Source organism: Hyperolius riggenbachi, chromosome 2 (genome assembly GCF_040937935.1).
Source record: "Hyperolius riggenbachi isolate aHypRig1 chromosome 2, aHypRig1.pri, whole genome shotgun sequence".
NCBI lineage: Eukaryota > Metazoa > Chordata > Amphibia > Anura > Hyperoliidae > Hyperolius > Hyperolius riggenbachi.
The window spans coordinates 217,055,289-217,070,053 of NC_090647.1; the positions used below are offsets into that span (position 1 = coordinate 217,055,289).

The 14,765-nt window shown below is 41.2% G+C and overlaps 1 protein-coding gene across 1 annotated transcript in view; it reads left to right on the top strand.

The window, feature by feature from the left end:
- OCA2 (OCA2 melanosomal transmembrane protein) overlaps positions 1-14,765 on the top strand; it is a 489,993-nt gene that overhangs the window by 273,943 nt on the left and 201,285 nt on the right. The window contains exon 10 of the mRNA XM_068268142.1: positions 3,319-3,390. Coding sequence (XP_068124243.1) covers positions 3,319-3,390 — 72 coding nt within the window. The remainder of the gene's footprint in view (positions 1-3,318; positions 3,391-14,765) is intronic.

The window sequence follows — 14,765 nt, forward strand, 5'->3', positions numbered from 1 at the left end:
ACATTGTAATCTTCACACCCATAATAAGTGTAGCCACAAAAACACCTGATCTGAAGAATGGACCCCTTTGTCAGGAAGTTCAGTAGTAGTTGGGGCCCTCTTACAGCAATGGGCTCCCCTGCAGTCACAGGGACTGCTCCCCTGGTCTTATGACTGGACATCTGGCCAAATGGCAATCAGAACAAACAGAAGCCTGTTCAAGCTACACTTATCTGCATTTAAGATCCATCCAAAGGCGTGCATGAAAAAAGGGCACCAGGAAAAAATGGCCCGGCTGGATAATGAAATAGTGCCGATGGATAACAAAATCTTAATAACGATAAACATTGTTGTTCAACTTGGTTAACGATAGATATCATTTTAAAAACAGACTGGAGATAACAAAAAGATATTAACGTTAAAAATTGTTACGTAATTCAACAATACAGCTTGACCAACCCTACTCACACTGAACCCTCCCCTGGTGGTGCCTAAAACTAACCACTCCCCTGGTGGTGCCTAACCCTAACCAACCCCCCGAAGGTGATTAACCCTAACCCTCCTGGTGCTGCCTAACCCTAACCACCCCCCTGGTATTGCCTAAAACTAAACGCTCCCCGGGTGGTGCCTAATCCTAACCACTTCCTCTGCAGAAACACCCTTTTACACATAGAAACGATAATATCTTTGATTGCGTAAAATCGGTACATACAAACATAATATGACAAAAACTATAACGTTGCAAGCTTCTAAAACGATAACCTAATTCAAAAACTGTAATGTTCTAATGTTGCTAATATTTATCGAGCGCCCTTTTTTCTGCTTTTTTCGCTGTATTAATAATTGCATTAGTCTATGGCAGCGCCCATTTCGTACACTAGCCGCCTGCACCCTTTTTTCTTGCTACCGTCTAACGTATTACAGAAATGCAGTTAAAAATCTAAATGTTCATGTACACAAGCACTAACTAAAGGGTAAATGTTTTCAAAGTTCACATTGCTGCAGTTTTGTATTTAGCTTTTTGCTGCTGCTGGCGAAAGAGAGAGTGGAGAATTCTCTCCTGCTATAAAACTCATTTTACAGCATGTGCTATCTGTTGTGATGCAGAGTGAGCAGTAATGAAATGGGATAATTCATTGCTCTGGAATTGTAAAAGACAGCTGCAACCAAAAGAGACCCCATAGGACTACGCAAACACATGCTTCTTTTTAAAATGCATATATTCATATCCGTGTTCTGTGAAGTTATACTTGTGTGATGTATGAATTACATTGTTAATATATCACAACTTTATAAATAACTATTCAGGGTTTTCAGTGTTGAAGCTGCAAAATACAGTTTTACTGAACAGCTCTATGTCCTCACTCAGTGGAAAAGTAGTGCTGGATGTGCTAAGGACACTAGGGGAATTTACAAATACTTTGTGTTTATTAGGACCAGTAGGCTCCTTTCTGTAAAAGGCTAAGCGCACAGTGGGATGTTGCATTTAGTTAACGGCATGTTGCTTCGCATAAGGTGAAGTCAGTGAAAACTATGCTTCGCTTTAGCTGTTACCGCATGCTTTTAGCAGTAGTGCAGTGCATTGTACTGCACCCCCTTATATACTAACCCTGCACTGTGATCATCACACATGTGATGCATTGTAGTGCGATAAGCCGGGTTACAAAGCGGCTTTTACATGACCTTGCAAAACACCACTGTGTACGAGGCCAAAGTCTTTTATTTAGAAATTCTAAAAGATCTTGTGGTTTGGTACATTCTCCAAAAAAAACATCAACCTCTCAGGAACAAAGAGGAATTAGCTCAGAGAGGTCTGTTGATGTAGGTGATGTTTCAGCAGCATCTAGCTGCTTCTTTCTCCCCTCTACAGCATCCGACATGCCTTTTCCCACTCTAGCTTTTAATTTCCACTGAAATAATTCCATCAATAGCAGCATGCTCCTGCCAACCAGCTTGGGCCATACCATTGCCTGTGCCACAGTGAGTCTGTGAAAGGGAAGCACACACCACACACACCACACACACCACACACCACACACACCACACACACCACACACCACACACACCACACACACCACACACACACACCACACACACACCACACACACCACACACACCACACACACCACACACACACCACACACACACCACACACACCACACACACCACACACACACCACACACACACCACACACACCACACACACCACACACACCACACACACCACACACACCACACACACCACACACACCACACACACCACACACACCACACACACCACACACACCACACACACCACACACACCACACACACCACACACACCACACACACCACACACACCACACACACCACACACACCACACACCACACACCACACACCACACACACCACACACACCACACACACCACACACACCACACACACCACACACACCACACACACCACACACACCACACACCACACACCACACACCACACACCACACACCACACACACCACACACACCACACACCACACACACACACCACACACACACCACACACACACACACACTTTTGACTATCCCATGGATAGTCATGGACAGCACAGTGGTGTAGTTATTAGCACTACTTGCCTTGCAGTGCTGGGTTCCTGTTTAGAATGCCAGCCAGCGCACTCAATCTGCACAGGGTTTGTATGTTCTCCCGTGTCTGTATGTTTCCTCTGGGCACTCAGATTTCCTTCCACATCCCAAAAATATACAGATAAGTTAATTGGCTTCCCCCTAAATTGGCCCTAGACTACGATACATACATAGACATATGACTATGGTAGGGATTAGATTGTGAGCCCCTCCGAGGGACAGTTAAGTGACAAGACCATGTAGAAGATGTTGGTGCTATATAAATACTAAATATTATAATGTGATTGATTTTTATTTTTTTTTGTAAGTGTTTATGCAGTTTTTTTTTCAAAATGGGAGAATACAGCAAATTATTTTCCACACTCCTTTTCAAGAGTTGGTTTCTCATCAGGTCCTTTTGACTAGCTTCAAGACATATTGTGCAAGAATAGGCTTGATAACAGGAGAAAGCGTTCAAATACATTACATTGCTTTTCAATCTCATCTGCAGACAACACTGGCAAAGTTTGATATGTTTGCACATTATTGTTGGGATTATTTTCCTTGGGAAGATGTAAAGTTAGAGTGGGATAAACTGTAACTAGATGCTAAGTTGCCAAGTTTATGCTGCATTCTCAGATCTGTATGTTTAGAATTTAAAAAAATCCTTGTTGCATGTCTTTTTTGTTTTCTATAATATATTTTTTTTAAAATTGTTTTGTTTGTTTTCCTATTAGATTGTCCACAGAACACTTGCAGCCATGTTGGGCTCCTTGGCAGCGCTGGCAGCTTTAGCAGCAGTGGGTGATGTAAGTTGGCAGCAATCTTCCTATTGTACAAAATTTGGAGCTAAGCAAATGCGCCATTTTTTACAGCACTCTCATACCCCACAATTAATGGCAGCTTTTCTGTCACTAAAGATTTTTAATCTATGAAGACATAGTAGCTAGAATGAGACATTATAGCAGCAGTCCCAATGCTATATGCACAGTGTCTTCCCACGGTGTCACTGCTAGCTGACCCAACATATTAACACAGATAAATACTCAAGCTTGATCCTGTGATTGTTCAGACAGCCATGTGTACTAGTATGCAACTGAAATCACTAGGGATGGTCATATTTACCATATTTCAGTTGACTGAATATTAACTTAATTGTATTATTTCCAACCCCCACCTCCACCCCAAAAAAAACCCCAAAACTTTTTGTAGATTGAATTTCTGACTTCTGCATTGCAGTTGGTAGCTATGTCACTAATTGATAAATTCACCAAACCTGTTAGAGGTCATTGTCCTGGACATTTGTAGGGAAATGTCAAGATTAAAAAAAGCCCCCCCCCCAAAAAAAAAGATGAGTTTTTGAGAAAATGGAATTGAGACTAAGTGCACACTTAGCAGAAATGCAAGCATTGCGGAAAACACTGCGTTTTTGCTGTTAATGGAAGTCTATGGGCCGCATGAAAAAAAGCATATAACAAATGCATGTGCGTTTTGTATGCATGTATTTAAAAAAAATGCTGGTTTTGTTGCATAATATTCCAAAATTCATCAAAAACGCACATAATGAAAGTCGATAGGAAAGCAATGTATTGCGTTTTGTATGCGTTTTTCATGCATTTTTGTGTCTTGTTTTGTTTTTAAATTGATGTATTTCCGCTTCCTGTTGTCTTCCTAGTGATTTGCATAAAACGTAATATAAAAACGCAAACGCACTAAAATGCACACAAAAAAGTGACCAACATAAGAGACAAAGGCCTCAATTCACTAAACTTATCTCCTGTCTTTAATAACTCTTCTAGAGTTGTTACCATGGTGTTAAGGCATGTAGTATTCAGGAAACATTTTACCTCAGGCAAGCCTAAAGTTAACTCTTCTGTCTTTAAATTAACTCTCCAATCCTTAAAATAACTCCAGAGTTAAAGACAGGCTGTTAATTAGCTGCATGTGAAAATAACTACAGAGGAGGTAAATTAACTACAGAGGAGGTAAATTAACTACAGGAGAGGTAACTTAAGGAATGAAGAGGTAAGATAACTCTCTCACGTGTGGAGGTAAGTTTTCTCTTGCCTTATTATCTCTAGCATGATCTTAGTGAATTGAGGCCAAAGTAACGTATGGCTCATTTTACTCTGGAAGAAACGTACTTCTTATTTGTACATGTTTTAACATATATTTTATATTTTAAGATTTTGACAGTGGTTCTTTAAGCTAAATACCCACCTGCAGATGTAGCCATTTGGATCTAGGATCAATAGCGATGATCGATTGTTTTCCCAATCCATCTGGCCGAATCTGCAATCGTCATCGGTGCCAGAAAAGAACAAATGATCCTTTACATGACCGCGGCAAAATCAGCGCAAGTCAATTAGGATCAGAACGATTCTTTCTATTGCCTGGGCCAGATTTCTTGAAAGACCACAAAGGCTTCGGTCTAGGTCAACTGCTGCCCAAGGGGGGTGCTGAATAAGCATGAAAGGGTTGCTGCAAATGGAAAATGGAAACTACGAACTGGTAGCAACATATGGAAGAAGGGAGCTGCTTCCCAAGAAAGCTGTACACATGGAAGAGAGGGGTTGCAGTAAATGGATGTTGCACATGGAAGCAGGAGCTGCAAATAGATTGGTAGGATGGCTGCTGCACCTAAAATAGGAGTCGCAGAAGGAATGAAAAAGTATAAATCTACCCTTGATAGAAGTGGTGTTATCTGCTTTAGAACATTGTATTTTACTCTAGAAAGGCATCTGTGTGAAGCAGAGTTTGTCAAATTCCGAGTTGACTGAGAGCAATAACTAATTAAATCCATGACGTTTATCTTCTGTCTGTTTTTTTAACTGTAATATTATTTGGTAACACAGTTGGTGCTGTCCTTAAAGGAATACTTAAGGGAAAAAAAAATGACATTTACTCACTCGGGGCATCCCTCAGCCCCCTGAAGCTGGATGGTGCCCTCGCAGCCCCGCGCCGATCGTCCTGTCCCCGCCGGCGGCTACTTCCGGGTGCGGCGGAAGCAGCATATAGCGAGTGGGAACGCGGAAAATCAGCCGCATTCCCAGCCTGTCGGCGGCTGTCGCCGCACCCGGAAGTAGCCGCCGGCGGGGACAGGACGATCGGAGCGGGGCTGCGAGGGCACCATCCAGCTTCAGGGGGCTGAGGGATGCCCTGGGTGAGTAAATGTCATTTTTTTTTTCCCCTTAAGTATTCCTTTAAGGGAAGCTGGTGTGTTTAACATGCATGGAGTAAATGTTAAATTAATTATGCTCAGTACACTTTTTGTGACAATTTGTAAGCCTAATTTAACATTTAGCAATAAAAGTACCAGATGTTCTGTAACTTGCAGGAAATTACACTTATTAGGTAAAACGTGTACTTCTAATATTTTTTATTAAAAAAATTCCTTACTAGAACTCAGTATTAAACTCACAAAAGCCTTAATTTAATGCTATTTATTCAGAGCTTTGATTAGAAATTCAGAGCCTGTGGTATGCCAGAGATGATGGAAGCGTTTAGGCTTGGTAAATGTTGGGTTACTTTTTTATTTTAACTTTTGATTTTTACAGGAACCATAGAAATGGTGCATTTTCAGCAATTGATCTCCACTCTCACGTCTGTATTTTGCAGTGGTTTGGAACCCTGTAAAGTGGTGGTAACTGTTCCCACCAAGGCTGGCCATAGGCAACCAGTTGTTTTCTCAAGAATACTTAAAGCTGAAACACTGCACATTTGTCATGTGAAACAATAGTTCATGATCATTTTCAGCCTCTCTATTCCTAATGATCCTTGCAGCCATGCATGCTTGGCTTAGTAGAGCGCCATGTTCTGTTCTTGGGTAATGGAGCGGGAACAGGAAACCCACACCAAAAACAGCTTTGGTAACAGATGGCAGAGAAATAACTAGGGCATTTTATACATATGGTGTGTCGGACGTAGAGAAACGACTACGTCATTAGCAAAAAACACACCGTTCAGCACCACCTGCGGATAAGTAATCAAAGAAAATGCCCATGTGTAAACCACAAAATGAGCAAGAAGCCAAATCATCACACCAAGGCAATCCTTCACATAGTTTTAATGGTGTCTCTTCCATACCAGCATCTCCTACAAAAATATGAAGTTGGGGTGATAATTAAGTAGAGAGGGATTATGTTGGAAAAAGCCCCATAAAAATACAAACACACACTTGCCTACTTTTAAAAGAAACTTTATTCTGTTGTGGCTGCTCAGGGTGTAGTCAGAAAATATAATTTTTCAAATAACCCTCCAGGACAGGTGCTACATATGAGATATGGGCTCCGCCCTCAACAGGAAACACAAAGAACTAGCTCTCTAAGTTCCACCCCTCAGTATCCACCTGCCAGTTCTTTGTATTTCCTGTCCCGGGAAGCCTCTAGCTCTCTACAGCTAGATATGGTCAGCAGCCAGGCAGTGCTGAGGCCATGGAACTTTTATAGGTAGCCCTGTCCTGGAAGGATTACTGGGGGTTTACCTTGTTTTTCCACGGTAGTGGATCTCTGAATCATGCTGGAGGTCAGCTATGTAAGGAGAGACGGTGTTTGAGGCAGCATGGTGGAGACCGATCGCGCGTCGGAGGGAAGCTTTCACTTTGCGGAGGCGGAAAGGTGACTTCCTTTGGCGGTAGTGTGATTCTCAGCGTGTCCAGAGCGGAGGCAAGGGCAATAGCGCTGTGAGCACGACACTTCCGACCTTACGGGGACATCGTATCCGGTACGCGCAGCTGTCAGAACGCCGAGAGGTCCATTCCCCACACCGCGGTTGGTGTTTGGTGGAGATGGACACGAGACAGAGGACGGCAGACCAAGTAAGTGGCGGCGGACATCGGAGGATGCTTGCCCGTCTGATTCTGAGGTCTATGCCTAAACCTGGCGCAAGGGAAGATTTTTTTTTAGTTTCTTACAGCGCTGATGGTTGTAGAAAGTCTTTTGTCTACTATTGCCCATGTATTCAGCACTATGTTTACTTACCCAAATTGTTTCGGTTGTCGGTGTTTATCTTAAGCATGTTCTCATGTCTTTACTTAAACTGCTGAATTATATAACTTTGCTGCAGATAACTTCATCATGAGGTTTGTGCACGCAGGTGGACAAAATCAATTGATTGATTAATTATCCCAGGAAATGTGTTCTGTGCACATTTAATTTGTCGTATGCATCTTGCATTTGAATGGGCAGCATAATTTTTTTTTATCATTTCATTTTACTTGGAATTAGATTAAGTTTCACTGTTATACTTTATATATGCCTAGCTTTAGGAGTAGAGCTAAGTCTGGGGTTTACTGATTATACCAAATAGCTATCTCATGGCATGTTAAATATTTATGTATGCTGGTTAACAGACTTAATTGATTAAATCATCAATTGCATGTTTTTCAGGATGCTTTTGAGCCTACTGATAGCTCTGATAGGTCCAGCAATTGCCATCTTTGGAACAAAGTGTTGCATGCTGTGTGTTATAAACAGGTAAGCCGCGTTAGACTGTTTGCACAGGCGCAGTTATGTTGGAAGGGGAGGTCTCCCCTCCTCCTCCGCGGCCAGCCACATGGCTAATTAATATTCACTGCACTGTGACGTGCAGTGTTTACTTCCTGGAGCGGCCGCTCTGTGTGGCGTTTGGCTGGCGAGACCAAGTGATGCGGATCACATGGTCTCCGCATCGCACATCGCGAAAAAGGCACACCAACAGCTGCATAACGCAGTTCTTGGTAGCATCCTCCTCCAGCACCACCGGGCGTTGCGTCGGGGGCACGTTATGCAACTTATAGCATCCCCTAAAACACAACGTCCTGGTGGGAAAGAAGCCTTGGGCTCCCTGCACACTGCAAATGCATGCAGTGTGCAAAAGGCCTTAGACTGGTCTAAAGTATCTTGTTAAAAATGCATATCAAGTGCAAATAATAAAGATACTACAGCATCTTGCAAAGAGTTTGTTATCCATTAGGCAAGAAATGGTGGAAACATTTAAAGCTTTTAAAGAAAGCCTTCCTTCTACTTCAGTTTCACAGCCGCTTCAGATTGCTTAAATTCAATCTACAAAACCTAAGAAAGCAATAAGGAAATCTCCTAGAATAATACTTTCTTCTGAAGAGGAAGATGATAGTCAGCAGGAAGTTGTTAATCCGGATTCCAAATCTTTTGAGGATTTATCTGTGCAGAGTGAAGCAGAGGGGACTGTAAAGTCCTCAAAGTTTAAGTTTGCTGCTGGAAGAAACTGAAGAATCATTGAAGGCAATTTATTCAACTTTGGATATTCCACTACAAAAAAAAAAAAAAAAAAAATCAATCATCTGCAATGATACATGATATACACAGGAATGGAACCATGTGAGCATTAGCAGTTATGTTTCCCAGTTCATATTCCTCTATTAAAACTTAATCACAGCTCAATGGAAAGAGCCGGATAAAAGAATATTTGTATCTAGGGCCTCTTTCGCAGTGCAACAGTAAAATCGCATGTTATAAAATGATTCAACGCAGACTAACGCACAGCAATACTAAGTCTGTGGGACATTCACAGTGCACACGTTGCGTTTGTGTGTAACTTGTAGCATTGTTAGATAGTGCTGCATGCTGTGCGTTATACACATTATTGGCTGCGTTGGACGGTTTTCACATGCTCAGTAATTACTTGGAAGCATAGTTTTCATTGCCTGTATGTTCTACTGTATGGGACGATAACGAGGCATTAACTTGCGTTGCAACCTTTTGGGGTGCTGCGGTGTAAGTTTGCGTTGCGATTGTAACGTTGCATCAAAACGCAACATCCCACTGTGAAAGTAGCCTCAGGGTTTGAAAAGGCGTTTTCCATTTTCTGAGGAAGACGCTAAGCCTGGGGATTCATGTTCTAAACTTGATGCTGCATTTAGTCAGGTTGGAAGGTGAATGAGTTAGCATTCAAGGTCTAAAGCGGCCTTAAAAACCAGAAAATAAGTTGAAATTTCTCTTAAGAAAGCACGGTCTGCTACTGCTCCCATTCGGAATCACGTCAGCACCCAGAATTTTCACAAAAGTAATGGCAGAAATTGTGGGAACCCTTCATTAAAAAGGTGTTATGGTAATGCCATACTTAGATGACCTTTTAGTAGTGACAGACAGTATTGTGAAGTTGAAACATCAGAGATCTCGTCATCCAGCAGTTGGTACGAGCAGGTTGGTTAGGGAACCGACAAAAATCAAATTTGATTCCGACACAGGTTATTCAGTTCTTTGGGTTCAGAATTAATTTCCATAGCTTAGAAATTATTTCTTCCACAAGACAAGTTAGGCAAAATTCATGCCTTAGTGGAAAATTTCCAGCAAAAATCAATGGTAACAGTCAAACAAGTGATGAGTCTAATAGGATTTTTGACATCCACAGCACCGGCAGTGTATTGGGCATTGAAACCTGGGATGAGCAGAAACTACGCCAGTGCGAATTTACGCATCATAGTTTGCATCTACGCATGGTAGTTCATAGGTAAAGTTTTTCAAAACAACGCTTATGAATTTACGCATAGTGAAGTACTGCTACACGTAGCTTACGCCCACTATGCGTAGTGAATGTGTGCATTGCGTAGTGAACTACAAATGCGTTTCTTGAGTCTAATTTTCAGCGTGTGATTGTATGCTTACAAATTTACGCAGGGGAAAGGGGAATGTATGCATTGAAGAGGTCCCGGTATAAGCAGTTATAGAGAAATGAATGCGTAAATTTTTCTGCATATAAGCACAAGCATCCGCACACACTATGCTTCACACTACGCGTAATTGCATATTTTTAATGCATAGTCTACGTGATGCATACAAAACGAATATTTGATATTCGCAGCCGTAGTTCGTTGAAGTGTAATTGAGTAAAACCATATGTAGTTCCAGCGTAGCGAAGTTGGCTGACTACGACCATCCTTGATTGAAACGTGAGAATATTACAACGGCTCCTGCGCAGTTGGAAAGTAAGTCATGCAGCTTTAAACCGCATGGTTTACAATCACTCAGTTGGTGTATAATAGCAGACAATGTCACTCGGGGACGACTATGGTAGTTTCAGATGACAAAAGTGTTAACAGACGCAAGTATTCTTGGGAGAACCCACATAGATGGGATATATCTACAAGGAACTTGGTCAAAGCAGATTAAGACCCAATCTTCAAATTTCGGAGAGCATCTGGGAGTGAAGAGAGCCCTAGACCATGCAAAATACAGGTTAAAAGACCAACATGTTCAAGATCAGGTCAGACAATATAACAGTAGTGATGTATGTAAACAAACAAGGGTGTTCCAGGTCATCACAACTTCTTGATTTGATACTGCAGCTGCTAGATTGGGCGGAGAACAATCTTCAATCAATCTCAGCGGTTCACCTAAAGGGTTCATTAAGCAGCATGGTGGATCTGTTCAGCGGGAAGAGACTATCAATCTAATGCTAAGTCCTGAAGTGTTCAAGTTGTTAGCGAAAAAGTAGGGACAACCACAGATCGATTTATTCGCCAATCTGGAGAATACTCAGTGCCACCAGTTTTTCTCTCTAGACCCAAGAGGCGCTTCGGGAGTAGATGCCTTGGCTCAAATGTGGGATTCTCAAATATCTTATGCATTTCCTCCAATACCGCTGTTACCAATAGTATTACAGAAGCTGAAATCGATAACAATGTATCTAATATTAATTGAACCAGATTGGCTGAAAATAATCTGGTATCCAATGATTAAGTTGATGCTGGTGGACAGACCAATGCCATTAACAGACAGACTATACCTTCTCAAAAAGAAAAGACAAATGGACTCAGAGTCCGAATCTTCGATTTGACAGCTTGGTTTCTGAAAGGAAGATCTTAAAAGATAGAGGGTTAATAGAATATAATTAAAAGTAGAAAGAAAGTCACTAGAGCAATATATCAAAACTATTGGAAAACTTTTTGTCAATGGAAGAGAAAGACAGGACTCCGATCCAATAAGCTCGCTACAGTGTTAGGATTTTTGCAAGAATACGTTGACAAAAATCTAGCATTGAGTACCCTAAAGATCCAAGTGGCAGCCTTATCACTATACTCGGATGAGAGGTTAGCATTAGAACCTCTAGTTATTAGTTTTTTTTGTTTGTCAGTTTCAAATCGAAAGGAGTTCAAAGTCCTAGAGAGGTAACCGCTCACTCAACAGGGTCAGTGGCAACTTCCTGGGCTTATAGAGCTGGAGCAACAGCGGCGGATATCTGCAAGACAGCAACTTGGAAATCCGTGAACACCTTCATTAGGCATTACCGACTGGGCTTATCAGCAGAAGAACAGGCATTTGGAAGAAAAGTTCTTCAGGCTGTTGTCCCTCCCTGAGGTTGGTATTTATTGCATATCATCTCATATGTAGCACCTGTCCTGGAGGGTTATTTGAAAAAAACAAAATTAGCTTACCTGGTAATGCTGTTTTTAATAACCCTCCAGGACAGGTGACCCACCCATTTTGATATATATATTTATGTATAATATTGACTGAAGCATATATTTCTGTGTGTTTATACGGATGTTTATGTACATGCAAGTTTTTTGTTAAATTGTTTGAAAGAAGAATCGGTATCAGGACAGTTAATTGGAACGTACTGGCAGGTGGATACTGAGGGGTGGAACTTATAGAGAGCTAGTTCTTTGTGTTTCCTGTTGAGGGCGGAGCCCATATCTCATATGTAGCACCTGTCCTGGAGGGTTATTAAAAACAGCATTACCAGGTAAACTAATTTTGGTTTTCTCAGCTTCTGAACAATGATGGCCTCTTTCGATCTTATTCTGATCCAGATACTATCTTCCTATCTCCTTTCATGCATATATGGAATTTCAGCATACATTTTGTCCTCTGTAGTGAGAAGTATAAAACATAATGATAGCGGCAGAACTACCACTATGAAGGCAGAATGTGTGCTCTTAATTTGTTCCATATATGATCCATGATATAAACAAAAGCTTTACAGCTATACATTAGAATCCTCTCCCTGGGGAGAGAGAAGGGGTATAAGGTTGAAATAATCTGATATCCAAGTCTTAGGCATAGCATGGTTTAGTTATTAGAAGTTGCAAGCATTTTGTGATTTCCTGAAAATGCACTTGCTGCCCATGTAATGTATTTTGATGCATAGCATTTTTTTTAAAATTTGTATGGCAGGTCTGCTTACATTTGTGCGTGAGTGTGATTTGTGTTTTAATGCACGTCAACGGAAATATAGAAAAATTGCATTTTGAATTAAAAATTGTGCTCAATATTTAAGTTCTTTTGATATGCTTTCATGTAAATTAACTTCATTTATATTCAGTGAAAAATTATAAAACAAATTTGCATACAAACTCACACAAAAACACATTCATTTCCTAATGCTTTCCTATGGGAGAGAAAAACGCCTGCCTCTCGCATGCGTTTTTCACAAAAATATGTGATGCTGTATTTTTCTCTATCAAAAAAACCAAAACTGATTTAATAAGTGCAAACACACATAGAAATGCAATTCCACACATGCAAAATGCAAGTGCCACATGGCAGAAAACATGTTTTCTGCCCAGACAAGTTTGCTGCCAACCTTAAAGGCAGATGATCATCAGTACAGAAACAAATGTCCATTCTCCGATCCCTCTCATGTCAGGTGTTTTTTAATGGCTGATTGTATTTAAAATGCATTTAACCCTTAGACTGACAGATATTTTTTGCAAAAGCTACAGCTTAGTGCCATCTGTTGGGATTGTGTTTTTTACATGTAGATTTGGGCAAGACATTTAATAAAGTCCAAATTAGTCAGTATAATTGTTGTTGAGGTTATTGAGGTGCAAATAGTTGTGTTCAAAATTATTCAACTTGAGTGTTTTGGCCAGTTTGACATTGATTTTGATCATTTTAGTCATCTTGTTTACAATTAAATCAAAGAGGCACTTGTAAGTCAAACAAATATAACATAACGTTTATAATGAAATAAACACACATATCTGTGCTCACATCATTATCAGTTGTATTCAACCCCCAAATGACATTCATTCTTAGTACAACATTCTTTTCCAGTTATAACCGCTTTTAAATGTGATGGATAGCTTGACACAAGTGTCCTGCAGTGATCTACGGGTATGTTAGCCCATTCTTCATGGGAAAAAGCCTCCAGTTCAGTCACATTCTTAGGCTTGCGTGCTGCAACTGCTTTCTTGAAGTCCCACCAGAGGTTCTGAATCGGATTAAAGTCTGGTGACTGCGATGGCCACTCCAAAATGTTCCAGCCTTTAATCTGCAACCATGCTCTAATGGACTTGGAGGTATGCTTGGGATTATTGTCCTGTTGAAAGGTCCAACGTCTCCCAAGCCTCAGGTTTGTGACGGACTGCATCACATTTTCATCCAATATCTCCTGGTACCGAAGAGAATTCATGGTACCTTGCACACGCTGAAGCTTCCCTGTACCTGCAGAAGCAAAACAGCCCCAAAGCATGATTGACCCCCGCCATGCTTCACAGTAGGCAAGGTGTTCTTTTCTTCATAGGCCTTGTTCTTCCTCCTCCAAACAAAGCGTTGATCCATGGGCCCAAACAGTTCTAATTTTGTTTCATCAGTCCACAGAACACTATCCCAAAACTTTTGTGGTTTGTCCACATGACTTTTGGCAAACTGCAGTTAACCCTTCTTGTTCTTTGGAGATAGCAAGGGCGGGTGCACCTGGGAGTTCTGGCAAGGAGGCCTTCATTACGCAGTGTGCGCCTTATTGTCTGAGCTGAAACTTCAGTACCCGCATCTCACACATCTTTTTTTAGTTCCTCAGCAGTCACATGGGGACTTTTCTCCACTTTGCGCTTCAGGTAGCGCACAGCAGTCAAAGTCAGCATCTTCTTTCTGCCATGACCAGGTAGCGTTTCAAAAGTGCTCTTTGCCTTGAATTTGCGAATGATGCTTACTATGGTGTCTCTTGGTATGTTTAACATCTTTGCAATCTTCTTATAGCCATTTCCCTTCCTGTGAAGAGAACTCACCTCTTCTCTTGTCTTCCTGGACCATTCTCTTGACTTCACCATGTTTGTAAACACACCAGTAAATGTCTAGAAGGAGCGGAGTATCACAGTCATTTTAAATCTGCCTAATTGGTGCTTATTTTGCTTGATTGCTGCTCATTTACATCAACAGGTGTTTTCAATACCTGATCAAAAACACTTGAATGAACCTCTGTTCTTAAAGGATATCCGAACTGA